Here is a 27,971-nt window from a genome sequence, read left to right as displayed (position 1 = left end):
CATCAGGCAGGAGCTCACAGGTGACCGGACCGTCATCCATCTTCAGTGGCCAAGCCAACCCCCAAACTCCCAAAGGAGGGTGCTTCTATGAAATGGCCCAGAGGTCCAGCTGGACCTGAGGTTGGGGGGTGGGGAAGGGTAGGGGACTACAGGGCCGAAAGGTATGGTTCGCCGTAGGCCTGGTCTGAGTATTTAGAGCCGCTCTTGACAACACAGGACCCGAGGGGGGGTTACCTGTGCGGATGTGGTCCTCTGTGATGTTCAGGATGAAGGTGTCGGGAGCTGAGCAGAAGTCACTGGTGCCCTGAGCCAGAGAGAGACGGGAGGGTGGAGGAAAGTTATGACACCGGGGTCCCGGCTGGAGTCAGGCACCCTCGGCCCCAGCCGCTCGGACCCCTCCGCTCAGTCCTGGGTGGAAAGCAACAGGCAGGAGCCAACTTCCCTGGGCCTGAATCCTGGCTCTGCCCCTTCCTAGCTCGGTAAGTCTGGACAAGTGACTTACTCTTTCTGTGTCTCAGCTGCCTCGTCAAAAACACGGAGAGAAAAACGCTATCCACCTTAAGAATTAATCTATGTAAAACACCCCGGGTGTTTAATGACCCTGGCTTGGTCATTAAGCGTCTGACTTGGCCCAGGCCGTGCAGCGTTGGTGGCATAGTGGTGAGCATAGCTGCCTTCCATTAAGCATCTGACTTTGGCCCGGGGCCACGACGTCACAGTTCGTGAGTTCGAGCCCCGCTTCGGGTGAGCCCCACTTCTCTCTCCCTCCCTCTTGCTCTCTCTGCCCCTCATCCACTTGCACCCTCTCTCTCAAAAAATTAAAATCGATCCATCAATCCAACACCCAGAAAAGTGACTGGCAGACAGCCAGCACTTGGCATTGTTACTGCTCTTTATTTCTCAGTGCCTGGGATGGACCTGAGGGGTCCGTGAACCTGCAAGACGTGTGATGGGGAGTTCCTGCACCACGGCCATTGATGACCTCTGTTGTAGTTTTGTCTTGCTGTTACTAAGCCCCACATGCTTTTGGGGTGTCAATCTATGAAGCGTCCTCCGGACTCTCTTCCTAAAGGATTCTGTTGGCATCGGACCCATCTCTGAGCCTTTGGGTGCGGGTTCTGCTCAGGATAAGATGTGAAGGGGGGGGACGGAGAGTTAGACTATGGGGCTCCAGGCTCTGCCACTGACGAACCCGAGGGCCTGGGCTCCCCAGCATGGCCCGGAGAGGTGACCGCTAAGGGCCCACGGACTGTTTGGGACAGGCCGGGGGCCCTGGGAGAGGGAGCAGCCAGGATGGCATCCTCTGAGCCAGGCCTTTCCCAGGTCCAGCCTGGGGGTACGGTGGAGCATTGGGTAAAGGAGGCCTCCCCTCTAATAGAGCAGTCAGAGTAAGCTCTGGTCCTCCAACCTGTTCCTAGGGGCTCCCCTGCTCCAGGGAGTGCTCCCCGAGCAGGGACCCATCCCCACAGCCCCCGCACTGCTGGTGCCCTGCCCTCCTTCAGGAGCAGCTGCAAGCTGGGGCTTCTTCGTTCATTCATTCAGAGTCGATAACTACTTATAAAGCACCTATCAGATGCCCTGTGCTGCTAACACTAGGCATGAGTATAGTGGCCAACTGCATCGTGGTATTTACAGGCTTTGGGTAGGGTTGGGGAATAAGATGCCCCTTTACATTTTTTTTTCTTAATGTTTATTCATTTTTGAGAGAGACAGAGTGCAAGCAGGGGAAAGAGAGAGAGACGGAGACACAGGATCTGAAGCAGGCTCCAGACTCTGAGCTGTCAGCAGAGAGCCCGACGCCGGGCTCGCACCCACGAACCGTAAGATCATGATGTGAGCCGAAGTCAGACGTTCAACTGACTAAGCCCCCCAGGCGCCCCTAGATGCCCCTTTAGATACGGAGCTTCCACAAGGACACACCTGTACGTGTCCACGTGCTCATGTGCCCACACACAGCCACGTGCTCAGGACCCTGGGAGAATTACTCTATATGCAAATCACTAACATGTATCAATCAGACTGATTTATTACTATCAATCAGAGCCACAGCACCAGCAGGCCAGGGGGCACCCCTACCCGGTCACTGGAGTGGCAAAGAGGGAGGAGCCAGACCTGAGTGGGGGATGGGAGGCCTTGGGAAAGATAGAGTGAGGCTGCCATCTTGGCCTGGGTCACCTCTGCCCCGTGCAAAAATATGGGATCCAAAGGGGGACAGGAGGCCCCCTCCCAGCCCACTCAGGCCTGCCTGCTCTTCAGACCCGAGTGAGGATTCAACTTTCCTGTCCAAGGAGACAAAGGCCCACACGTGCGTTATTCACACAGTGGGGATGGGGTGGGGGGAGGCAGGGGGCACTGGGCACGGGTGGGGACTGAGCACCGGAGAAGCCCAGTGTCCAGCCCCGTTGAGGCAGCTCTGGAGAGCACAGGTGACGGTCTGAAGGAGTCCCCCGGTGCCCTTCGCCTGATGACACAAATGCACAGCAAAGCAACGCCCCCCCCCCCCCCCGGGGGTTAACCAGCCCTTCTCCTCTGGAGCAAGTGCTATCCCTTCTCCCCATTCCACACTCAAGGAAGCTGAGGTCTGGGGAGCTTCAGTAACTTTCCCAGGGGTCCTGTTGGGAAGGGGTGAGGGGGGGCCGGCCTCCCCCGGGGTGGCGGGATTGGCAGGGAGTGTTCTGCTCAGCTGCCCGCTGGCGTCACCCAAAGCCCAGAGCTCAGTTCCCCCAAATTCTACTCTGAGCAGGTTCTCGGGGTGGGGGTGGGGGGGACAGAGCTCCTTCCTGAGGGAGGGCCTCTCTCGGGACAGGGAAGGGATGGGGAGGGAGGAGCTCGGCGGGGTCTGTCCTCCTCGGCCCCACTGGCTCAGAGAAAGGCGGCCTCCCGGGGCAGGGCAGCGGGACCACACAAAGGCTCCCACAACAGCCTGCCTCCCTCGCATCACCCTGCTTCCCATTACCATGCAGCAGGGCCCACAGCCCGCTCAAAGGCGCATTCAGCTCCCGCACAGCACTCCCTCACACAGGCCTGACTCAACAATTGGGGAAATGGCCTTTCTCGCCAGAACTGGCAGCCCAGGGCGCCCAGCTGGGGGATTAAACTGCCTCTGGTCTCCCCGAACACTGAAGCCCAGTGCCAGGGAGAAGCCCCCGCTGGGAGGGAGCTGTCCCCCAAAGGGCAGCTCATGGCGGCAAGATGGAAGCTTCCGCTGCTTCCAGAAGGCAGAGGCTGCCCAAGGGGCAGGATGGGCCCCCGGAAAGCCTGCCTTCTGCAGTCTCCCTGTGCTTACAGTTGTCCCTGGAGGAGAGGCTGTCGGCCAGGCAGCTGTGCATGTGGCTCGGGCCAACAGCCACTCCCCTGGACTATGTACCCGCTCAGCTCCTGAGGACATCAGAATGCTCTGGAGCAGGACCTGGGCCCTCCTATCCTGCCCTTCCCTGCATCTGGAGGGGACCCGGCCCTCGGGACATAGGCTCCCATCTGCTTTTTCTCTCTCATGCTCAAAGTGGACACTGCATGGTGGGGGCAGGGAACAAAACAAGAGACACGCACCTCCTCTCCCTTCCGGACAAACTCTGCCAGAAGTTGCTATGAGCTAAGCAGCACCAGGGGCCATTCATACTGTAGGCATCACGGTGGCGAAATGCCCAAAGCCAGAACGACTAGCCGGTCCCCAAGTCCCTGGGCAAGGCGTGAGTTTGGGGAGAGGGCTTCCAGAAGGTGCCCTTGACCATTCTTTTATCCCCAGGTAGCTAGGGCAGTACAGACGCAGGTCAGGGCCTTAGTTCGTGGCCCCTGAATCAGGCAGGGATTCCCTGAAATCCCCCCGTCAATACTGCCTGCCCCCCCCCCCGCAATCTCACACTTACACACACACACACACACACACACACACACACACACAGCAATGCACCTCCATGGCATCCGTTCACACGACGTCACAGTGATCTGCCTACAAGTCTTTCTTCTGCAGGCTGAGACCATGTCAAGAGCAAACATCATGTCCTCCTGGTCTCTGCATCCCTGGGCACCTGGCACGAGATGCCACAGAGCCAGAAAGTCGGTGAACGAATGATTCATGCGCACAGCTTAAATTGAGCGTTAGGTGTGTTTAAAGACCAAGCATACCTACACAGGAAGCTTCCCCTACCTTGTGTGTTTCTTTTTAGACGTTTTCAGGCACCGCATCCAGAAACATACACCATTGTGTTTTAGGCTGTGTGTGCGAGTTCAAGGCAACGGGCCGGAAGGCAAGCTAAATGCCACATTCCACATTCCCGATGCCCAGGGAAGCTGGCCAAGCAGTGTGCTTCTGAGGCCGGAGGCTTCTCCAGCCTGAGGTTGAGATCCCGCCCATCCCCACCAGACCCGGTTAGTTCTTCACACCCAGAGAGGTCGCCTGGCCATCCCAGCTTGGCCTTACTAGCAGCGGCTGGGATGCTGGAATGGGCCAGTGGGGCGGGAAAGGGATCAGGCATCTTATCTTGGTTCTGCCCCTAAATACTCATGACCTTGGGTGAGTCTCTTCCTTTCTCTGGGCCTCTGTCCCCCCAGGAAGGGCAAGGGGGCCGGTGAGGACGATCCAAGCTCACTCAGTTCAGGGATTCTAGGTCAGGGACAGAGACCAGAAGCTGGCCCTGCCCTGGGGGCTCTGGGCACGACACATCGACATGCCACCAGACAGACAGTCCTGGTCGGACCACCCACCTCCCCCCAACCCCGAACTCACCACTGCTGCAGCCGTGTCGGCTGCCAAGGACGTCCAGCTGAGGAGCAGAGCCAGCACCCCGCAGCACAGCATCCTGGGAGAGGCACAGGCACAGGCTGGCAGGTGGGAACACTGAGGGCTGTCACCCCACCAACCTCCAGTGCCCTTCCTCCTCACCACCATCCTGTTGGCCCTGAAACTCTTGCAGTGGCCTCTAATACCAGCCCGCTGACTGCTGGGAGAGAGGCATGGAGGCCGGACCCCTAAGCCCCCCCACCCCCGACAAATTGCCCCTGGCCAGAGGCAGAGTACGAGCCGTGAGGACACAAGCTACGAGGAAGTGTTGGTTAGAGACGGCAGAGGCTCTAAGGCTTGGGCCACATTCCTTCAGCTGTTCAGCAGACAGACCCAGGGACGGAGGGGGCCCAGGGAGGAAAGCCCAGTCCTCACTCCGTGTCCAGATGGTAAGTCAGTGGCTGCTGTCTCCCTCGACTGGGGGCTGAGGAGGGGTCAGAAGGTGGCTTCAGGTTCTTGCTCCCCACCACACCCTCTGAGGCCGGCCAGGCCCCCATCTCTCTCAGACGGTGGCACCGTCACCCCTGATGCTTGCCCAGCTCTCTGGCCCACAGACGGGGATACTCACGAGGCCAAGAGTGCCCTGGAGCGCCTGGCCAGTCCCAGGCAGGCGACGAGGCAGATGAGCAGGTCCAGGATGAAGAGGAGGAGGTAGGAAAGCCATCTGGGTGGACGGGTTGGGATGGTCAGGGGGAGGTACCACCCCACCAGGGTCACCCCACCTGGTGCCTAATGGAGAAGCCTGCACGGCAACCCCGAGGCCCCCACCCCCTCCCGACAAATTGCCCGGGGCCAGCAGCAGAGCACGAGACTGTGCCCCCTACCCTGGATAGGAAGCACCAGTGTGCGCAGCAGATGGGCTCTTCAGGGGCTCCCGGGGCTGCACCCCCCAATTCTCCCTGGACAAAGGGGCCACCCTCCCCCGCCCAGGCCGAGGATCTAAACCAGCACTGACAGCCAGAACTTTCTGCAGTGATGGACACGTTCAATCTCTGCACTGCCCACTGTATCTGCCCCTGCCCACGCATGGCTCCGGGGAACTTGAGATATGGTTTGGGCAGCGGAGGAGACTCATTTCTAACCTTAGCTGCTTTTGATTAAATTATATCCCAGCGAGAGGCCCCTCGCTGGACAAGGCAGGTCGCCATGGTCTCCCTGCAGCCCCCCAGCAGGCACGTCTTTGGACCCTGGTTCCTGCTGCTTCGAGAACTCTCACCAGTGTCAGATCACAGCTAACATTTATGTCCACAGATCTAAGAAAGCCGCTAAGATGCCGCTTCTGTGATGAGGGCTCAGCCTGGCTTCCCATCGTCCCAGCGGCCGGGGATGCACCACTTAGCAGTTAGGTTCATGTAAGCAATATTTGTGCCATACCCTGGGTTTAGTGCCAGGGGTGCCTGAGGCGGGGGGCTCATTTCTAGACCACCAGGGAGCTTAGCAGGGGGCAAGGGAGCCCCAGGCCGGGTCATCCCAGGGCACCCCTCATTCTTCAGGCCTTTTGCTCCCACCCAGGGCTGCACTGACGGGGACAGGCAGTCACACACCATTTGGGAGACCCTGACAAGCTGCCTCTCTCCTTTAAGACTCAGTTTCCAAACCTTTACTGCAGGAACCTTCGTCTCTCAGGGCTGGATGAAAAATTAAATGTTCACTAGGGGCGCCTGGAGGGCTCAGTCGGTTGAGCGTCCAACTTCGGCTCAGGTCATGATCTCACAGTTCGTGGGTTCAAGCCTCGCCTCGGGCTCTGTGCTGATGGCTCAGAGCCTGGAGCCTGTTTCGGATTCTGTGCCTCCCTCTCTCTCTCTACCCCTCCCCTGCTCATGCTGTCTCTCTCTCTCTCTCTCAAAAATAAATACAACATTAAAAAAAAGTTAAATGCTCACTAAATGCAAAGGTTAATAAGGCATGTCACTGAGGGATTTCAAAGTCCCTGCTTTCCTGCTTCTCCAAAGCATGGGCTGAGGAATCCAGAGCGTCCAAAGTCCAAAGGCACTGATCCAATCCTAAGCAGAGCCCCCTAGTTCCTTGCGCTTCCAAACAGGATCCCAAGGGGGTCCTTACAACCGAGCGCCAGCCTCACCTAGCAGCTGAGGGACAGACAGAAGGGGCTTCTCCAAGCCCCCGCAGCAGGAACGCTTTTGATCATGATTATTTCTCTTGATGCAACAGGCAGATAAACTCATGGACCCCCTCCTCTCCAGCAATGATTTGCTGCTTCACCAGCACCGTCAGGAGGCTGAGAACCCGTGTGAAGCGTAGGTGGGAGCGGACGGAGCTGGAAGAAAGCGACAGTGGCTTCCAGAGGGAGGAGAGAGCATGCTGAGGCCACCAGGCAGCCAAGGGCGCTTCTTCCCGCCTCTGGGAGTGGAGGCTGAGTGCCGAGAAAGGGGGCTAATCAAGACCCCTGACTCCCTGCACAGAGATGTACTGCAGCCTCCGGGTCTCCCAGGACTGGAGCTGGGGTTTTGGAGCAAGTGCAGGGCCCTCCCTCCACCAACGAGCCAGCTTCCTGAGAGTCAGGACAGGAAGGAATCTCAGGAACGTCACATGTGAGGACCCCATTCTGCAGATTGGAAAGCAGACAGAGGCCCGCAGGAGGAGAGCCTGGCCCAGGAATTCTGGACTCTCCACATCTGTGAGTCTCCCTGCAAGAGACATGGCCAGGCACCTCTCAACATCCTGGTTTCATGTTTCAGTCCTAAAGGTTTCTTATTACCTCTCTCCCTGCTCTGCACATCAGCGGAAATCAGGTTAGGATCGCTTCTGTCACCCTCCATGATCGTGTTTCAATGTGTTTTCTCTGTATCCACACCTCGTGTTGTAAGGAATTCCTGGAAATAGCTCTGTGGGGCGGATGTGTTTTCCCAGAAGAGCCCAGCGGTGATCCGGGATGTGTTTCTAACCAAGAACTTGGCTCTGGAAGGAGCTACCCGGGCCCTTACTCCCAGAGCTCTCCCGGACCCAGCCTCCGCTGATGCCTTGGTCACACCCCTTATAAGCCTCTCGAAGAGGCTTGGCTTTTTATGGTCTCCAATACTTGGCCAGGCCGTGGCTACAAGTGCTAAAAAATATTTGCTTAGCTGGATGGCTGTGCTTTAGAACCATCTGGAAAGAGAAGATGAGGAGTCTGTTCAGAGGAGAAAGCTGGTTAGGTCGAGGAATACGTCCTCTGTTCCAGGGAAGTTGAGGCAAGGGAAGAAATGGGCAAAGAGCAGGTGAAGGAAGGGACAGAACACGATGGTTTCCAGGGGTCATGCACGGGTGCTAACCTTGGACTAGGCCTTTTCCACCTCAGCCTGAGCAAGGGGGCTGGGGATCGGGGGTCAGAGGGGACCCTTCGGTCACCCACACTGAAACAGGTGATAAGCTTCATCATGATCTTTCCTCCCTTTTTAATGAAATCGTCTTAAAAAGAAGCCCCTTTTGATACGTAAACTCTGACTTATTTCATCTTTGTCGTTACCGAATGCCCACACGAGGCGCTTGGGTGTACAAGGTTCTGTTCCAGACCCACTCACAGAGAATGGCAGGGTCAAAGTGGACACCCGCTTTCCACCTGCCCCCGAGCCCCCCTGACCAAGGTTCCAAACGTTCGGACAATGAATGGCCCTCAGGTCACGGGACTAATCAGATGCCGCTGTTTTAGGTCACGGGTCACAGCCAAGGCCTTAAGAGTCGGGAAGTTTCTGTGGCTTGGGAGAATGGCAGTTTTGGATGTGAGGAAAAAAAAAAAAATTGGTGGGAAGCTGGATCCGTGATATCCTGGGGATGCAGGGGCTGGGTGGGCTGCAGGGATGAGTGGGGAGCGCCAGCGGGGGCTGGGGACTTCATGCGTTTCCGTTGACAAGGTCTGGCTTTATCTTACCCCAGGGGAAGGGAGAGCCCTGGACTGGAGGTCCCGCCAGAAGCATATCCTCTGTGTTCTTATTAGTCAGTCCGGGGTGGGACTTTCTCATAAAGGAGAAATGAATCCAGAAAACTGGTGTAAAATTGTGCAATGGGGCGGTGGGTAAAGGCTCTGACCTAATGCCTTGAGGGGGAACCAACACATTTGGGGGCGGGGGTGGATCCCAAGAGCTGCTGTTTGCTCTTCAGGAGTCATTTATTCATTTCGGCCCAGGGCCTCCCTCCGTGCAAGGTGCTGGGCCCTGGCGGCACAGCGAGGAGCACTTTGTGAGTGGAAGACTCGGGCGGGGAGCTACCCAACGCCAAGACTGCCGCCTCCTTCCTGGGCTCTCCCCAGAGTGACCTTCACTAGATGCTGCATGTACAGGGAGGTAGCCGGTCCCTGGTCAGCTGGCCTGTGTCCAGTGCCTTCACCCGGGATGGGGTCTGGGAGGCAGGGGAGACACAGACGGACGCCCCAAGGTTAGATGACGTAGGTATGAGTTTGTACAGCTGGGTGTGGCCAAGGTGGGGTGCTGCCCCTCAGCCCCCCATCCCTCGGGTTCTGCATTAGTGAAGCTAGGGCATCTCTGCCTTTGCTAAGAAGTTGCCATGAGCGGGGGGCGCCTGGGTGGCTCAGTTGCTTAGGCGGCCAACTTCGGCTCAAGTCAATGATCTCACAGTTCGTGAGTTCGAGCCCCGCGTCGGGCTCTGTGCTTTGACAGCTCAGAGCCTGGAGCCTGCTTCGGATTCTGTGTCTCCCCCTCTCTCTACCCCTCCCCTGCTCACGCTCTGTATCTCTCTGTCTCTCAATAATAAATGAACGTTAAAAAAAAAATTAAAAAAAAAAAAGAGAAGTTGCCATGAGGGGAAGCTCTATGCAGGCGGATAGGCCACCGTCTCCCTGACCCCCTGCACCCCTGTGGCTGAGTCTGCGGGTGTAGGGAAGCCTGCTCCAGAAACCCTGGCCGGCGAGGAACCTATAAAGCCCTTACGTCTTACCCAGCACCAGCCATGGAGAATGCTGGTCCCGGAGGAGTCCCTGGAGGCCAGGCCCAGCCTCTAGCGCTAGATCCTGGCACTTCACGGTCCCTTTGCCCCTTTCTGGGCCTCTGGGCTTGCCCACATAAGGAGCGTGCTTTACATGACCACCACTCAGCACCAACACCCCTCCGATTTCAGGCATGGCTTCTTGAGGCCTTCGGGTGGGGAGTCCCCGCCTGGCCCCCAAATGCAGGCTGGGCTGAAGGAAGACGCACGGCCCCCGCTGCCCCCCCCTCTGGCCCCTCACCTGTAGTACTCCACGTAGCCGGTCTCGTCGGCCAGCTCGGTCAGCTCTGCGGTGACCTCCCTCCACGCCGGCAGCCCCGAAAGCTGGACGATGATGTTGCCCGCCATCTGCTGCATGAACTTCAGTGTCTGGATATAATCACCCCGGGCAGCCAAGATCTCACTGAGCCGAGCTAGGTGCTGCTCTAGGTCTGCCGCCATCTTCTGGGTGGTTCCGGATACCTGGGGAGGGGCCGGTGTTGTTAAGTCTGGCCTCCTCAGGTGGGAGGAAGCTGGAGAGGTAACAACTATCCTGACACGAGCAGGAGGGCAGAGGCCCCAATCCCCCCACCCCCCACCCCCAGCCAGCCCTCACGTCCCTCCATCTGCCAGGAGAGGGGAGGCCCAATCTGGCCTTAACCAGGCCCCGGGCTCCCAGATGAGGAAACAAACAGGAGAACCTGTTTTGCTTCCTTGCAGATTCTCTTAAATCTTTGAACATCTTGGAGGATCAATTCTTCTTTTTTAGACTGAGGAATAGAATATTTCACTGAAAAATTCCTCTGTTGCTACCTGACTTCTTGTTCCTACAGTCGGATCTCTAAATGCCTCACAAGAGGAAGGCTTTGTCGTGGGACCCAGCAACAGCTCCCCGGGTGTCCCGGGCCCGCATGAAGGCAGAACAATAGCACTTTGAAATGACACAGACGGACCGATCCTGCCTCCGAAGAGCCTGGCCAAGTGACAGGGGGAAATCGGGGCCCGCTCTGAGGGCTCGCACACCCGCCCCTGCTGCGGCCGTCCAGCCAGGTGGACGGACAGGTTCCCTCTCTCGGCTGGGGCGCGAGGGCCCGGGGCTGAATGGACCCTGCAGGAACAGCTTTCTTTCCAAAGGCACAGAGGGAAGGGCGATGGCACTGAACTGTCCTTGGCTTTCAAACAAGAAGCACAAATAGGGTCTGGCTCAAACAGCCCGGACTCAGGGTTCCCGCTGGACCCGGGGACGCAGCCTGGGGATCCCGAGCTCGCCCCTGCAAGCCTGCTCTGAGCCAGTGTCAGGGGGAAAACTCTCTTGTGGAAACTGGCTGGCCAAACCAACGAGCAGAACCGGCTGGAGGGCGGAGTATGTGCTAATCCTCCTGGGGCCGCCTCAGCTCCCCCAGGTCTGGAAGGAAGATAAAATGCCAGCAGAGGGGGCAGAAGCTTCCCAGAGGGAAGGCCCATTAGGTAACACTCCTGGCCACCAGCGGTGGGGCAACTTTGTGGGGCAACTTTGAGGCTTTTCGCATCTGCGCTGCTCCATGAGCTCCGGGTTCCAGAAAAGAGAATGGCTCTCTTTGTTCCCCTTTGTTTTGTTTTTCAACGTCAGCGGCTTGTTCCATTTTCCGGCTTGCTCTCCGTTCTTACAAGTTGGGTAAGGACTAAGAGGTACCAGACGGCAGAGGTAGTCTAGATTGGGCAGTTTATAGCTTCACACGGAAGAAAAAAAGACATACAAGCAGATTCTCTAACTCTCACCCTAATAAACTCTCCGTTTCAATTCAGTAAGATCCGCGTGTAAGTGTTTCGTCCAAAAGGCACCATTACTAAGTGCCAAGATTAGGATATGCTTTCTATTCCTACATGATAGAAAACCGGCTCTAGAGCAAAGGGCTGCTAAAAATGATCTGTAAACTTTTTCTGTAAGATGATTTTTTTTTCTCCTTCCATAGCTCCGTAGCTTTAACTTCTTGATGTCTTAAATCTCTTCTTGGCAAAAGACAAAAGCCGGGAAAACATCTGCCAGGCCCCTCGCTTCCCTCCTGATGTCCTCCCGAAGATAACAACAATAAAAAAATTAAAACCACAACGTTGACCTGCTTACAGCCCTGCCCCCTCCCCGTTCCCCACTCCACTCCTCCATCCCCCGGCCTCAGAGGGTGACATGAGAGCTCCCAAGGGACAGGGACCAGGGACGTCCCGGAGTTGGGACAGAGTTCTCCCCCACCCCGGTGACGAGCTCTGTGAACAACAGGGGACGGATGGCTCAGCTCCCTGGGCCGGGCTGGGGTTGGGGCAAGCAAGCAGGTGTACCCCCAGACGACAAAACAGTCGTCCCTGGCCCAAGCGCCGGCTGGGTGATCAGATGCAAATTCTCAGCCTTGTGCCAGACCGACAAAATCAGAAACTCTGGGGAAGGGCCCAGCAATCTGTGTTTATCGGGCACTCAAGTTTGAAAACCTCCAGAGGGGAGGAAGCTTCTCTGCTTAATGAGGTTTTCTAGAAGGGCAGCCGCATCAGGGGGCAGAGGGGTACAGCCTCTGCAGGTGGCCACAAGGCCCGCCCCCCCCCCCCCCCCATCTCAGATCCTGAAGGGAGGGGCTGAGACCAGAACACCTGGGTGCAGGCTCTGGTCCCAAACACACTAGCTTCAAACCCTGTGCCCCGGATTCCTCACCCAGCGGCTGCCATGGGCTTGCTGGGGCTCTAAGGAGACAGCCCAGAGCAGCCACACTGGCCACTGGAACGGGTGCCTTAAGTCTGAATCGGCCAAGCTCATGGGGCCCTTATTTTAAGCTGAGACCCTGAGGGGTCAGAGGTGTGCCTGGTCCCCTGGGTGAGTCGCTGGAGCTCAGGCTCCCTTCACTGGAGGAGAGGAGGTAGATGAGGGGCACTGGACGAGAGAGAGGAACCCCCCGACCGGCACTCGCAAATGACCCTTTCTGACCACCCCCCAAATCAAAATGTGCGGCTGACCCAGAACCCTGCCAGGCCTGCCTGAGCTTTGAGCTGCGGCCCCCACCCACTGGGGTCCTCAGAGTGGAAGGGTGCAGGGATGGGACTTCCGATCCAGGAAAGCCCTGAAGGGCTCATCTTGCTCTGGCCCAGTTCTGGCTGCCTGACCTGTCCTCGGAGTCCTGCCCTCCCCACTCCCACTCACCCAAGCCTCCTCTCTCCTTCACAGTGATTACAGGAACATATATAATTACAGTAATTATAATAATGGCACTCATTATCATAGTCACCCCATCTGGGGGGACTTTGTAGATTACCGGGCACTTTCATCAACATTATCGCATTGAACACCATTTCCCTGATGTAGGCCTTCATCCCTTGGATCTGGGGAGCCCTCCAAAAGCTGCTGCTTCCCTTGCAACCCTTGGGACCCAGTGTGTGGGGTGCCTACCCCGAGGCCCAAACCAGCCTCACAGGCCCTGGCAAGGGCCCAGAGCCCTGCCTTTCCACAGGGCCCCCCGTGGGCTCACCCAGAGGAGGCAGGAGGTGGTCCTGGGCAGGATAGAGGCAGCTCCCAGCTGGCTGGACCATCACAAAACCCTGGGGCTCCTGACCTCAACTTTTAGACATGGTGCATAGAAGAGGGGCTGACGTCCAGGGACACACGGAACCCTTCCCTTTGGGAACATGGGGGAGTTTGGAGATGTGGGGCTCGCTGTGGAATGTCCAAATCTGGCCTGGAGACTCAGCCCTCGGGGCAGATGGGCCAGCCTAGGGGCTTGTTCCCAGCTCCTTTTGTGTGTATATTCTCATCTACGGGACAGGAAGAACTCAGCCTTTCCCATCAGGATGGCCCTGGCATTCTCGATCTCAGTCCCCGGCGGGGGGAGACAGGGGCCATTCCTTATGATGGGCACTGGTCAACTAGTGCAGGTCATGTGTCTGGGGCTTCCCCGGGCAAGGGACTCTCCTTCTGGGGCTGGGTTCTTCCTCTAGGGGGAACTGGTGCTGTGGGTGGAGAGAGAGGGGGAGGCAGAGCCTAGAGGCAGTAACCACGGAGGCCCTTCCCCGCTAGGGTAAAGGTGGGGTGGGGGGCCCAGAAAGTGAGGACCCCTCCATGCCTCTCGGCCGGCCAGGCTGTGTGCGGCCTCAAGGCTGCCCTCAGCCCCACATCCCAGCTGCCCACCCTCGCCCCACAGAGCTGCCTCTGCCCCATGTCTGGACGACTCAGTCTTCCAGGGATGGGTTCTGGTGGATGCAAGGGGTAGATGGACAGGTGCTGCAGGACAGGTGGGTCCTGGTCTGGCGTGTGACCCTCAGCTCCCCAGAAGGGCTCTCTCTGAGGCCAGAGCCACGCCAGCAGCCTTCCTGGGCGCTGTCTCTTTAAGGGGCACCACCCACCCCCTGCCAAGGGCTGCTGAGGGATTAAGGTCTTAGAGGAGCTTAGGGAGAAGGAGCGGACAATGAGGTCGAACCCTCTTCCAGAATTGGGTCCCAGGGCAATGTCCAAATGCTCTGGCTGGGGCTGGACTTTGTGGCTGAGGCTGCCCAAAGACACGGCCTGGCTGTTGGCTGAGGTCACCCCTCTGCAGGGGACATGGTCCAGAGGGGACTGGGAGCAGTGGGGATGTCCAGGGACTGGCTTCCCTGAAAACTGTCCTTTGGTTTTCTACCGGAGCCTGGCTCCTAGGGGCACGGGGGCTCCCTGGAAACCAGCCCAAACACCTGCCTGCTGTTTACAGCAGAGGTGACAAGCACTTGGAGGCCAGGGGGCCAAGACCAGTGTTTGAGAAAACCCTGATCCCGTGGCTCGGCCTCTCACTCAGGCCAGGGGCCCAGCAGAGTGGCTGTGGCCCTAAAATTCCGACCCCTCCTCTGGCAGCCCACCCCATCCTCCACCCTGAGCCCCAGCTGGACGCCAGAGCCCGGAGGACACCTCGTCTTCCCACCCCTCGGGGTGCTTCACTTGGTTTTGAAGCGTTTCACACCTTGACATCTTCTGGACCTCGCGGTGCCCCGTATGGAGCATTTGAACTGAACATCAAACACCATGGGGCTGACTGTCCACGTTCAGGCTCCCCTTGGACAAACGGGGAAGTGGTCAGCCCTCCGGAAGTGGAGAGGATTGGAGTCCACGGCCATCTCCGTGTCCTCCCAGGACCCGGTCAGCCTTTCTCCTTTTGTCCTCACCACCCCTCCCTGCCCGAAGAGCAGAAATTGCCTGTTTACTCCCAGCAGAACCAAATGCAGCCCCAAGGGGTGTCCGCTCCACTCCCCCTCCCGACCCCCGAGCCAAGCTGGCCGGGCCGTGACTGGGGCCCTTGTTCTGAGCACGCTGACCTCACGGGCTGCGCCCGGCCCGGCCAGTGCTGCCCGTGAACCTTACCAGTGCATCTATCCCCGAGAAGGTGTGGTTCGCGTTGTCCAGGGAGTAGATCAGCTGGTACACCCCGTCATTGGTCTCGCTGTTTCCATAGAAACCGACGCCCACCGCGGCACTATAGGCGAGACCCCAAACAGAGTCAGAGGTGACACCCAGAAGAGAAAGTTTTTTGTTTTGTTTTTTCAAGCACAGTATTTTTAAGAGCGGTTTCCGAGTCGCAGCAAAGTCGAGCAGAGGTACAGAGATTTCCCACATCCCCCGTGCCATTGAGAACACCTGCACGGACACGTCATTATCACCCAGCGTCCACGGCTTACCCTAGGGACCACTCTGGGTCTGGAACATTCTGTGGGTTTGGACAAACATATCCACCATGACGGTATCCTACGGACCTGTTTTGCTGCCCTAAAAATCTGTGCTCCACCTATCCTGCCCTCCCTCCCCGGCCACCCTGAGCTTTTCGCTGTCTCCACAGCTTTGCCTTTCCCGGAATGTCATATGGTTGGAATCAAACAGTCTGCATCCGCTTCAGACTGGCTCCTTTCACGCAGTGCTATGCATTTAAGGTTTCTCCACGTCTTTTCATGGCTTGATAGCTCATTTCTTTTTAGTGCTGAGTGACAGTCCAGTGTCTGGATTTACCCATTCACCTACGCGAGGGTACCTTGGCTGCATCCAAGTTTTGGCGATTACGAACACAGCTGCTGTGAACAGCCGTGGAAAGCAGGTTTTTGAGTAAGGAGCTCTTTCCTCCCCAGGGAGGGAGGGAGGGAGTTCCGGCAGGTGAGGGAGATGGGGGTGAAGGTTCACGGCCACCTTGTCCCTGGCCTGGCTGACCAGATCTACAGGACATTTCCTTTAGGCAGAGAATACTACTGCTGTCTTCAACCTAGCAGCTCCAAAGCGGGGAAGGTTGCTGGCCTGGCCATAGGGATTCTGCTGCGCCCCAGGTGACTGTCATAGGGAGGCTTGGGGGACCCCTGAGGTCTCTCCTGAAACCTCCAGGAGCTGGGCCTCCCTCCCACCATCCTCTACCCTTTCCCCCTGCTTCCCTACAGCACCCATGGGGCCGTCTGCCATACTGAAACCTTCCAGCTGGTAGAAAGTTCCTTCTGACATGGAGCTGCAGCCCACATCCTCACACCGCGCACCCGCTGGTTCTCGACTGTCCTGGGGGGTGGCCCGGAAAAAGCCTCCAATTCTGCAAGACGCCCCTCGGGCATCAGAATGTGGCTCCGTGTCGTGTCACCTCTTCCCTCCTGCTCTCCAGGTCAGACACGTGCCCTCCAGACCCTGGCCCACATCATCACCGTCCACCAGGTTCAACCCCTCCAACCGGTCACCGGCGCTCCTAACCACGGCCTGTGGGTGAGGCACCCACGGCCAGGTGTCCGCTCGGTTCCGAGCACCCGGGGGGGCTAAGCCCCGGCAGCCCCCCCTCTCCCCACTGCCGACCCCGCGGCCTACGACCCCCCCACCGGATCAAGCCTGCTCTCCCCTCCTGCCTGTAGCGCCGCTCTGATTTTCGTTTTGTTTTAAGCAAAAGCAGAACTTTCAATCTGTCCTTGTGAAACCGCATCTAGTTGGTTTTGATCCAGCATTCCAGCAGGGACACATCATCTCAAAACTCGCCTACGTCATGTGCCGGACTTCGTCCGACCTGAGCCACGGGGGGTTCACTGTGCAGCCTCCGAGATCTCACCCAGAACAAACACTACCTCTGGGGGGGGTGGGGGGGGGCGGGAGATGAATGCACATGGGCACGCACTTACGTGTTTTCTTTTCTCCTTAAAGAGGAAGGATCTAGGGAGACTTCACAGAAACCTCCTCCCAGGGCGGGCTCAGCCACGAGCTCAGTGTTTCTCGGAAAGTGGCTCGTGGACCACAGGGCAGAATCACCTGGAGCGCCTGTTAGAAGTGCAGGTAAGGGGCGCCCACCCTGCGCCCACCGTGTCAGTGTGCTGTGAGCACGTGCATTTATTTGACAGCGAAGTCCCTACCGCTTCCTCTGAGTCACACACACACACACACACACACACACGCACACACGCTGGCCACGGTTTGCTGTCCCGCTGTGTGTTCCGTTCATTCAACCGCATGTTCAACCAGCTTTCATTCCAGTTCACTGCACTTGGGGGCGCCTGGGGGGCTCAGTCGGTTCAGCATCCGACTTCGGCTCAGGTCATGGTCTCACGGTTCGTAAGTTCGAGCCCCTGCGTCGGGCTCTGGGCTGATGGCTCAGAGCCTGGAGCCTGCTTCCGATTCTGTGTCTCCCTCTCTCTCTGCCCCTCCCCTTGGGCTCTGTCTGTATCTCTCAAAAAAAAAATAAACATTAAAAAAATTTTTTTTTTTTAATTTTTGTTATGCTCGGAAAAATACCTTTTGTTTGCCCCTTGCGTTTCTAACTTTCTCCTTTAGTCACCTGCGTCATGATCTAGTGTTTTCTGGGGATTTGGCCTGAAGCCAACACCTTTCCATCTCTTGCTGTGTTTTGGGGACTGGAGGTATTCTACTTCTCCGCCTTCTCCTAGTCCGGATTTATTGGAGCTGGCCCAGGAGGGCACCTGGTCTTCAAGACCAGAAATGGCCCTGGCTGTTTAACGAGGGCCTCCCAGCTCCCGCCGGGTGTCATGGGCCCTGCCTGGGCCACGTGGACCATTCTGCTCGAGGAAAGAGACAGAATAAACGCGATGACGGCCCTGCCTATCTTTCCCAGCTATAAAATTACTGTCTCCCAAACAGAAAAACACAAGGAGCTCTCCTCATACCCCTTTTGACGTTTCGGGAACCTGCTGCTGGTACTTTCTTCTATGGATTGGATCTCCTCTCTTCTCCAGGATCCTTACTGTCAGAGCTCAACGCAACATCTCCCCCCCCCAGCCCCCCAGCCTCACTTTGTTTCCCGCTACTCCCGGTTTTTCTACTCCCCACCCCCCCTGACTCTACCCCTCCGTTCCTTCCAATCTGAGCACAACCCCAGTGAAGGTGACTGTCAGCCACTCTACTTACTGCTGCTCCCCAAGATCCCCATAGCACCCCCACCCCAGCCCCCTCATCTGCTCTCTCTGCTCTAGCCTCACTGGCTTCTTCCAGTTCCTTAAACGTCCTGTGCTCCCTCCTGCCACAGGGCCTTTGCATGCACTCCTCTTCCTTCTGGCTGGAAGTACCTCCTCCTACCTTGCCCCCCACTTTTGCCTGGTCACCCTATGGATCTTGGCGTCCATCACCCAGTAATGCCCGACTCGAGTCGGCCATCCAGCTTGTTCCTTTCCTCCGAACTTACTTCTCAGTTTGTAATTTAGTTTGTAATTGTAAACAAGTGTATAATTCTCTGCCTCTCCCAGTGGACCAGGAGCCACAGAAGGCAGAATTAGCGCCTGTGCTCACCGCCGGCTCGCTCTTGCCTGGTGCAAACAGCATGCAGAATTTTGAAGGATGAGTCACATCACATTTCTGTTCTGAGTTTTCCTTCAAACTCAAAGGTAATTATTGCTTATTGGGATTGACCCTCGTAAAGTCATTCTCACTGTTCCAAAGTATTCTTCTGTCATTTGTAGAGGTTTTTTTGTGTTTTTTTTTACTCTGAGTTCCCACAGAGAGGGCTCGCTGTGTGGTAAGCACTACAGTTTCCTTCACTGTCTCCTGCCCCCTGCCCCCCTCCAGCAGGCGGCCTTTATTCTGGTTACTTTGTGGGAGCTCCTCTCTGCTGGGCGTCAGACTCGTCTTTGAACTCCTGACTCAGGCAGTTTATGATTTAGGACCCGGCTGCACGTTCCCTGCTCTCCCCCCCAGCCCCCCTACCAGCCCTAGTGCTCAGTATGTTGGCATCATTGCTACCCTGCTTCCAGTTCCTTCCTTCCTTGGCTTAGAGGACCCTTACACTGCAGGCGGGACGGGACGTGACCATGTTCTAATGGAGAAGAGACCACAGTAGAGAAGTGAGGCTAACGGCCCAGGATCACTGCGTCCCGCCCGCCTCTCGTCCTGCCGCTGAGGCAGAGAGCTAAGTCCCACTGTGGGTTCTTGGATACAATGGACACTTGGCAATGAGGGTCTCTACGCCTCGAGGGTGACCACCCCCAGGAGCGTCTCAGGGTGGATCCGAGGCTTTTGGAAAAACCTCTGCAGATACGAAAACAAGAAACATACAAGCAACTCCCGAAAACAGACCCAGGGTGTGTGTGGACACGGCCCCGGGGGCGCGGGCTCTGGCACGGAGTTAGAAACCCTCATGCGCCGTCTGAAGACACTAAGAGCTATTGATCTCTTGAGAAGATGGAATTGATGGAGACTGCAGCCAAATTTTCTCTGACCTCGCAGACCAGCCGGGAGGGTACCGGGATGCAAACAGCAGACACCCCCTCCGTCCGGGAATGCCGTCTGGCAAACTGCTCCAGGAGCTGCCGATGGGGGCAGGCACGTGCCCGGCCAGGCCGCACAGGACTACGCCAGGACAGAGGCACACTAGGGAGACCCCCATCACCACCCCACGAATCCAATTCCCTCTGCTACGCAAGAAACGCCTTCACCCTGTGAAGGGCTCTGCCATCAAGGTACCCGGAACTCGGTCAGGAGGATGTGGCCAGACAGCAGACGAACCCCTTGGGGTTTGGTGAGGGGCTGGTGGTGGAGGGAGAGGGTACATGGTCTGCAAGGCGGCACCCAGTGCACATAGGGACACTCACCAGCAGACGACGCCAGCCACCACCGCCGTCCAGGTGACACAGCAGGAGTTGCGCCGCTTGGTCTGTATGGCCTCGTCCCGCCTGCAGCAGCATGCACAGACCACGTACGCCGCGAGGAAGATGAGGTTCAGGCCCAGGCAGACGGCGGCCACCAGCCCCAGGAACATCAGTGACTATAGGGGAGATGCCTGGGGTCAGCACTTGGTCCCAGGGCAGATCCGGAAGGCGCCCTGCCCTGGGGCCCTGAGCTCCCACTCGGGCTGTGAGTGTAGGAGCCATGACTGCACGTGGTCGGTCACCCATCCCCTCCTCTGCCCTTCCTCCCTCCTCCCACAGTTGAGGTTCTCGCCCTGTCCACACGGGGCCTGGCACCGGGGCTGGGCGGGGGGTGCGGGGGCGGATGTGAGGGAGAAGGAGCTGGGCTCAGGTTGGTGGCTTATGCACCTGCATGGAGATAGGGACCAGGCCCTGCCTGATGAGCGGCCCTGAGACGTCCAAGAGACGAGGCAGGAACCGCCCGCTGGCAGTGGGGGTTGCGGGTGCTGAGCTGCGTGGCTGGGGGACAGACAAGGAGGGGGAAATCCCCGGGGGTCCGAGGGCCGTGGTCTCCTGGAGGACATAGGGCTTGGGCAGGATGTCTCAGAAGCCAAGTGGAACCTGGGCCAGGGCCAGGAAGGGACGCCTGGTACATCTGCTTCCTCTGAGCCTTGTTTTAGATGCTAGGGTCCCTCCAGAGAAACCAGAAGCCAGCGTTGTGCTGGAGGGGGAGGGGGGAGGCCAGAACATGCACCCGGGGGGTCCCTTTCACTAAACCCGTAAAGGGATAGACGTCCGCCTGGGGCCAAGGGCAGCAGCAAAGCCCAAGATTCTGAAGCCCGTCTCAGGCCAGCCGAGCTCCTCGGGGTCCAGCAAAGAGAGCTGCCGTCTGTCAGGCGGCCCGGAGGCACTCTCCTCCTTGCCCTCCAGTCTCTTGCTTCAGCCAGATGGACACCAGATGGCCCCAGGATTGGTGGCCGCCAGCCAGGGCCGGACCTGGCTGTAAGTCAGGCTCCTGAGCTGACAGCCTCACCCTGCTCCCCACGTGCCCCCGGGGGCGGGGTGGTCTGGAGCCCCCTGCCCTCTAGTCCGGGCTGGGACTGTTGGGCTGGGAGCCCAGGACGTCCTGGTCTAAGGTGGGAGACCAGACTTGAGCAGGGCCATGTACCCATAGGAGACAACCCTGAAACACAGAGGCTGCGCTCTGCTGTCCTCAGGCTGGGGGCCATTTTCGGCGGGGCGAGGGGGGAGGGGAGCGGGGGCTCAGAGAAGTGAGGCACCTGCTGGGTCCGCCCTGTCTTTCTCTGCTTGGCTGCTTGGCCCTGCGAGGTCTCGGGGACCCTGACTCCACCTGCTCTGCCCGTCGCCTGCACCTGCAGGCTTCTGAGCCTAGGGACAAACGGCCAGCGTGGTGGGGACGGTCCAGAAGTGGGCAGGGGCAATGGCTCTTTTGGGAATGGGGATGGTGGAGGGCGTAGTGTGGTTTCACCTCCACCTGGGAAAAATACATCACTGCTGTTGCGGGAACTCGCCTCTCCGCTCGCCTCCCTCCCTCAGCAGCGTGGACGGTAAGCCCACCTGCAGGCAGCTAGGAAGGCCCAGTGGGTCTGAACACATCACCCCTGCAGAAAGGTCCCTGCAGTCCTCAAGGTGTGGCCGGGCACCACCTGTCCCGTGACTGATCCGGGAGGCCCCCACCCAGGTGAGACAGTAGAAAGGAGCGGCCCCCTTCCTGCCCCCAGCCCATTCGTCCTCACTGGAGGGTCCTGCAGCCCTGGGCCAAGGTGAAGGGGGCCAAGGAAGACTGGATGTTAGGGGCTCACTACTCAAAGTGAAGTTCACTGACCCGCTCAACATGGACCTCTCTTAGAATGCAGAATCTTGTTAGAAATGCAGGGTCTCAAGCCTCATTCTGGACCCTAGTGAGTCAGAACGGCATCTAGGAATGGTCCCAGGAGATCTGTATCCCGCTCAAGTCTGGGAGCACTGATGAGCACCGACAGACTTTTCTCAAACCTCTTCCAGCAGCTTAACGTTTGCTTCAAACGTGCTTGCTTAGCAGAGCCCCGCTATTCAGGGCCTCCTCTCACCGAGGAGTGCACCGAAAAGCCACGCTTTGTCCTGGCCACCCTCTCGCAGGCCCCCGAGGCCCCTCTGCTAAAACCTAGGGATCCCCTGACCAATCTGCAAACCACTGCACAACGAGCATACGCCCACAACCCAGCAATTCCCCTCTAGGATATTTACTTTACAGAAAAGGAGGGCTTGTGTCCCCACAGGATACGGACAGGAACGTTCACCGCAGTGGTAACAGCCCAAGGGCGGAAACAATGCCAACGTCCACCAACAAGAAAACAGATACATGTGCGACGTCCTACAGTCATACACTGGAATAGTACACGGCCATGGGAAGAAAGCAGCAGCTACACACACGGCTGGACGGTGATCTCATGGGCACAGCGGTGGGGGAGACAGGCCAGGCAAAACGGCAGACATAAAGTTCAACGTCGAAGAAACCCACCTATGTTTTTATTATTTTTTTTTTTTTTTAATTTTTTTTTTCAACGTTTATTTATTTTTTGGGACAGAGAGAGACAGAGCATGAACGGGCGAGGGGCAGAGAGAGAGGGAGACACAGAATCGGAAACAGGCTCCAGGCTCCGAGCCATCAGCCCAGAGCCTGACGCGGGGCTCGAACTCACGGACAGCGAGATCGTGACCTGGCTGAAGTCGGACGCTTAACCGACTGCGCCACCCAGGCGCCCCTTTTTTTTTTTTAGAGAGAGAAAAAGTGCATGTGCCTGTGTGTGAGCAAGCGGGGAAAGGGCAGAGGGAGAGAGAGGGAAGGGCGGGGGCGGGGAGAAGGAGAGGGAGAATCTCAAGCAGGCTCCACACTCAGCATGGGGCTCGATCCCGCGACGCTGGGGTCATGACCTGAGCCGGCATCAAGAGCCAGATGCTCAACCAACTGAGCCACCCAGGCGCCCTAGAGAAGCGTACCGATCTATAGTGATAGGTGGGAACAGTAATTCCCTTTGGGAGGGTATGGGCTGGGAAGGAGTGTGAGGGAGCCCTGGGGAGGTGGGAATACTCTCTCAGGATGGTATCACACACACGTACTGAGGTGCACACTTAAGAGTGTGCACTTTCCTTTAAGTTGTTCCTAACGGGAAAAAAAAAAAAAAGCGACCTGAACTCCGACAGACCTTTTGTATACCTCAGAGAGCGGTTCACATCCAGACCTCCTCCCAGCTACCCGTGACTTCTAGCTGGCCTCCTGGCCGGCCCCCTTGCCAACCTCTCCCTACACAGGCAAAGCCACCACTCTGCCATGCGTCCCCACCCAGCAAGGGAGGACCTCTAAGCGGTAGTCTAGACACGGGCTGGTGCCATTTCAGTCTCTGCAAACCACAGCCAGCTGCTGCCCTTAGTCTGTGTGCTGGCTCCCCTAGGTCACGCTCTCAGAGCCCCCTGCCCCCTGTGAGCCCAGTTCCGGGGGCAGGGCCTCCCAAGCCGGGCAGCTGCCTCAGGTGGGCTCCCGGTGATGCAGCCCAGCCTGGGAGAGGCCAGGCCTGGGAAACCCAAATGCAGGGGGGCCCTTTGGTTAGCAGTTCACCTCCAGACGTCACCTCTGGGTGCTGGGGGGATAGGATGCGACGGCAGGAAGGGCAGGGAAGGAAAGGAGGAAGTTGGGGAAGGGAGAAGAGGAGGAAGGAGGAGCTGGAGGGAGGAAGGAGAGGAAGCCTAACCAGCAGAACCCCACAGCCGCCTGGGTGTCACCTGCCACCCTGGGATAGACAATTATGTTCCCGCCCCTAATTAACACTGCAAGTCCCTATGTGCGGTGGCAGTGGGGGTGGGGGAGAGCAAACCTCCCTTCCAAAGGGACCTGGGAGCTCTGCTCACAAGTCCCCTGCTCTCACAGAGCCTGGAAAGTAGTTTCCCACATCAGTCCCACCTCCACAGTGCCCGGCAGCTCCCACCTCCCCACTCTGCCCAACACCAGCCCACAGCAGCCCCACATCAGGGCTCGGGGCTCCAGCCTCTCCCCCCATCAAAGTGACTTCAATTAGTTCTGGTTTGTCACTCTGTAATGAGAAACCCAGAGCACCAACCCAGGACCCAAGCTGGGGCGGCACTGACTGATCTGTACTCTGGGAACCGGACCACGAGGGGCTTCTGCACTAGGCAGGGGAAGGGGCGACAGCCTGGGTCCCCCTCACTCCAAGAGGTCAGGAGACAGCTAGAAAGTGAGCGAGCCTCGGGGGCGGAGGGTGAGGCCAGAGGGAGGGGAGCTGCAGCACTGGAGGGAAGGGTTAAGCCCCCCCACCACCAGCAGGGGAGGGGGGCGCAGCGTGATCGTCCCATGACCATGACTCAGTGTTCAGACTGAATGAATGGGGCTTCCTCATTCCAACTTTGGCTCCCCGGCTCCCAGCCGGGCCTTTCCTCCTGAGAGCTGCCCCCAAGGAAGGGGGTGGGGGGAGCCCTGTAGTTCTGGGTCCGGCCCCCACGCTGTCCCCACCCCTGGCCTGAGGTCACACACTTGGGACTCTCTGGGGAGCCTAGGAACTGAAGCACCATCCAAAATTAACATGTGGAAATCCACGTCTAAATGCAAAACGTTGCAAACCTCTCCGTCTAAACGCAAAAAGTTGAAAACCTCTCCTCCACCTCACCATGCACATCTGGAAAGGACACCCGGTCTACAGAAGCAGGGAAAGGAAAGGTGGAACAGGAAGCACACGTGTGGCTCTTGCACGTTGACCGTGGCCACCGCGAACATTTGCACGGCATCTGGAACTTTACTAAGACAATTCATCTGGTCTCCCTGCACTGGGGGGTGGGGGTGGGGTGGTGAAGGCACAGCTGAAGGAAGGAACCCAAGTAGCTTGTTCTGGAAAAGAGACACAGCCGGATGCAGTGCTCTGTCGCCCGAGAGGAGTATTGCCCTTGGACACGTTACTGAGCCCCCAGCCCGTCTAATGATTTGTATCACTGGGTCCCACTACGTCCCTCTATGTACTAAGTGCGTCTCATGCAACGTCTCATTCGGTACTTGCAGATGAGGGAAGGGAGGCTCAGAGACGGACAGACACCTGCTACGACACACGGTAAGTGATAAAACTGGGATTCCAATCCAGACAGCTGGATGGCAGAGCCCCAGCCCCACCTACTCAGCTGCGGTAGCCTGACGCCCAGAAGCCCTGGCCCAGAAGCCCTGGCGGCCTTGGCAATCACGTGACCCCACGCCCAGCACAGCCCTGGCCCCAATCTAGTTTGTGGAGCACTCAGATGACTGACAGCAGAAGGTGCCCGATCCGTGGTAACTGACCTGGCACTTGGGAGGAAAGGGACTTCCAGGAGAGACCCACGGTCAGACAACTGAGGAACTCAGCCAAGTATGAGCCACCTAAAATAACACCCCAAGCCACACTTCCCATCCTGGCCCCTCACACCCACCTCGCACTCGGTGCCCTCAGGAGAAGGGCCAGGAGGGCCGCTCATCACTGGGAGTCATTTGATGCCCAGTTCGGTGTGCCAGGGTCTAAACCCTGGGACGAGAGGGGCAGGGGGCTGTGAGTGGGTCCCGCTGGCTCAGCGGCCACCTGTTCATGGGACTCGGTGGGGTCGGGGAGGTTCAGGCCCTGCCAGCCACAGATGCTGGCTGGACAGGCGCTGTCTCTGGGGTCGTAGTGGGGGAGGGGGAGGGAGAGTAACCTACCCCTGCCCCCAGGGCTTCTTGTCCCAGCCAGTTTAGATTTCTTCCCGTGGAGAGAATAAAATTATGGTTGGAGACCCTGGGTGCAGGATCTGGGCACAGGCTTTGGGACACAGCAACGAACACGAACACACACACACACACACACACACACACACACACACCCAACAACACAGCTGTCTCAGAAATCATATCCGCCTCTTTGCATGCATTCATTGGGAGCGGAAGATTCCCTGGAGCTATCCCCAGGCGGCCACATTCTCAGGGAAGGCTGACTTCCACAGGCTGGGCTCCGGGAGAGGGAGGGGCAAAAACATATTAGGAGGGAGCCTGGCTAACCCGCCCAACTGTCTTAGCAGGAAGGGGTCCTGATAGCCTCCTCTTTCTGGAAGGGCAGGCTCCATGTGCCCGGGGCCTGAGGGCAACAGGGACACTAGGGGTTATTATTAGACTCCCGTCACCACGGGGGCACTACACACCCTGCCAGATCAGGATCCCCGGGGCCCTGCAGGAGAAAGGCCTGGTGGGGGAACAGGCGAACAGCTGACTCCAGGCTCAGCCTCCAGCTCAGCCTCTCTAGACCCAGCAGAGGCCCCGCTCTGCCCCGACCTGCCCCACACTGGCAGATCACGCTTGAGAACCTGACACTCTGCAGGCAAAGGCCACCAGGGGTCAAAGTCCCAAGACGGGTCCCGTCCTGGGCTTTTCAGCCGGAATCTTTGACCCAACAGTGAATTGACTCAGCTGGGCCACGGGAGGCCGGGGTGGCCTTGGCCAGACCCAGAAGGCTGGGAGAAATGTGCAGCTCCGCCAGGGCCTGGAGGTCTGGGGAGCCCCTCCCCCTAGGGCAGTACAGAAACGGCAGAGGGGAGGGCCCGCCGAGCGGAGAAAGGGCAGAACGCGAGGATGAGGGGAGTGGCCGGCCACGAAGCCAAGACCCCAGAAATCCAGGGCCTTGGGGGGAAATCACCCCCAGCTGCCCACTCAGCCGCCTCCCCCAGCCCTGCAGACGTCCAAGAGGGGCCCAGGCAGAGGTGTCCGCAGCGGCTCCCGCCCCGCAGGCAGGGCTGGGGACGGAGGGGCGCTGCGGAGCTGAACTCGGGGAGACCAGTTTCTGCCCAAACTTCTCCCAGGCCACACACACCCGGAAAGAGAGCGCCCGTCTTGGAACCGCAGACGGAGGAAAAGCCCGAGGCGCCTCTGGCATCCCCGGAGCTCGCTCAGGAGCTGCCCGGGTACCGCCACAAATACCCGCTCCCCCGCGCTCGGCCCCTTCCCCCGCGCGCAGCCGCCGCGCCCTTCCTCCCCGTATCCCATCCCGGGCATAACTCCCATCTTTCCAGTTTCCCCGGCCCACGAGGTTCCCAGACGGGAAGGCCGTGGCCAAGCGTCCCGGGGGAGAAAGGGAGAGGCGCGACGAGGCTGCGGGGGGAGAGTGGGGGCGGGTCGGAGAGGCGTATGGAGCGCGGCGGGCCGGGAGGGGGAAGGGGTGCCGCGGGGGCTTGGGGCGCCGGCCGTGACCCGGGTCCCGGCGGCGCGAACTCACCTCCCGGTAACTCTCATCGCGGGGGTTGAATGTGCTGTCCACCGGCTGCAGGCGCAGGCCCAGGTGAGGGACGCTGTGCAGCCACGCCACCCACCAGGGCGCGACGTACTCCACGCGCGCGGCCAGCATGGCTCGACCCGAGTGCGCCCGCCTCCTGCGGCCGCCGCTACCCCGCCAGGGACGCCCCGCCCCGGCCCCGCCCCGGCCCCGCCCCAGTGCAGGCCCCGCCCCGCCTAGCTCCTCCCGGGCTCGACCCTCGCCCTGGGCGCGCCCTCGGGCTGCAGGGGGTCGGCCCTGCAGTCAGCAGCCTTTTCCTTCTGTGGATTCTGTCCTGGCCCCGAGGGCCAAAGAGGTGCAAGGAGAAGTGAAAACATCACCCAAGCACTCCTGTTGTTTTTTTTTAATTTATTTATTTGGAGGGGGGCGGGGGGAGACAGAGAGGGGGAGAGAGAGAATCCCAAGCAGGCTCCAAGCTGCTAGCACACACTCTACAATCATGACCTGAATTGAAATCAAGAGTCCCAGGCTCAACCGACAGAGCCACCCGGGCGCCCCGCTCCTGTTTCTTAACAGCAGTCTCCAGGGCCCTGGGTTCTCATCACTTATTATCAAACCAGGATGTGGAGCGTCAGGGAGTACTGCGAGCAGTGCGTCCCGGCCCGAGAGTCGACGCAGCCATTCCTAGGGCTTCCAGAGGAGAGTTAAGTAAGCTGACAGACTGGGGCCTCGGGGAACAACAGTCTGCCCCTGGGTCACTAGTTCTAAATTCACTCCCCATCATTTATGGAGCATCCGTTTTGTAAACCACGCTGACTGAGATGTGGCTCTGTCCTGGGAGCCCCCAGCCATCTGCCCAAACAACTGACTTGATGCGGCTTTGGAAACACTGGGGCCTGGGAAGAGCAGCTTGATTCTTTGGGGCAGGCGGAAGGAGGTCCTGGAGGAAGGGA

The 27,971-nt window shown here is 58.5% G+C and overlaps 1 protein-coding gene across 2 annotated transcripts in view; it reads right to left on the bottom strand.

The window, feature by feature from the left end:
* The window catches only part of TTYH2 (tweety family member 2), a 38,231-nt gene extending 11,024 nt beyond the window's left edge, over positions 1-27,207 (bottom strand). The window contains exons 1-7 of one of the 2 annotated variants that reach the window (XM_043585163.1): positions 27,022-27,207; positions 19,718-19,890; positions 15,036-15,147; positions 9,957-10,177; positions 5,349-5,444; positions 4,727-4,799; positions 235-304 (exon numbers count right to left, since the gene is read on the bottom strand). In XM_043585163.1, the coding sequence (XP_043441098.1) occupies positions 235-304; positions 4,727-4,799; positions 5,349-5,444; positions 9,957-10,177; positions 15,036-15,147; positions 19,718-19,890; positions 27,022-27,150 (874 nt within the window). In that variant the 5' untranslated portion in view covers positions 27,151-27,207. Of the gene's footprint in view, positions 1-234; positions 305-4,726; positions 4,800-5,348; positions 5,445-9,956; positions 10,178-15,035; positions 15,148-19,717; positions 19,891-20,161; positions 20,470-27,021 lie in introns of those variants that run through there. The other variant, XM_043585164.1, reaches the window with a different exon arrangement.
* Between the last annotated feature and the right edge of the window lie 764 nt (positions 27,208-27,971).

This window comes from Prionailurus bengalensis, chromosome E1, assembly GCF_016509475.1.
Source record: "Prionailurus bengalensis isolate Pbe53 chromosome E1, Fcat_Pben_1.1_paternal_pri, whole genome shotgun sequence".
NCBI classification, from domain to species: domain Eukaryota; kingdom Metazoa; phylum Chordata; class Mammalia; order Carnivora; family Felidae; genus Prionailurus; species Prionailurus bengalensis.
Note: the sequence above shows the minus strand (reverse complement) of the source record. Positions and strands in the feature narration are given on the sequence as shown.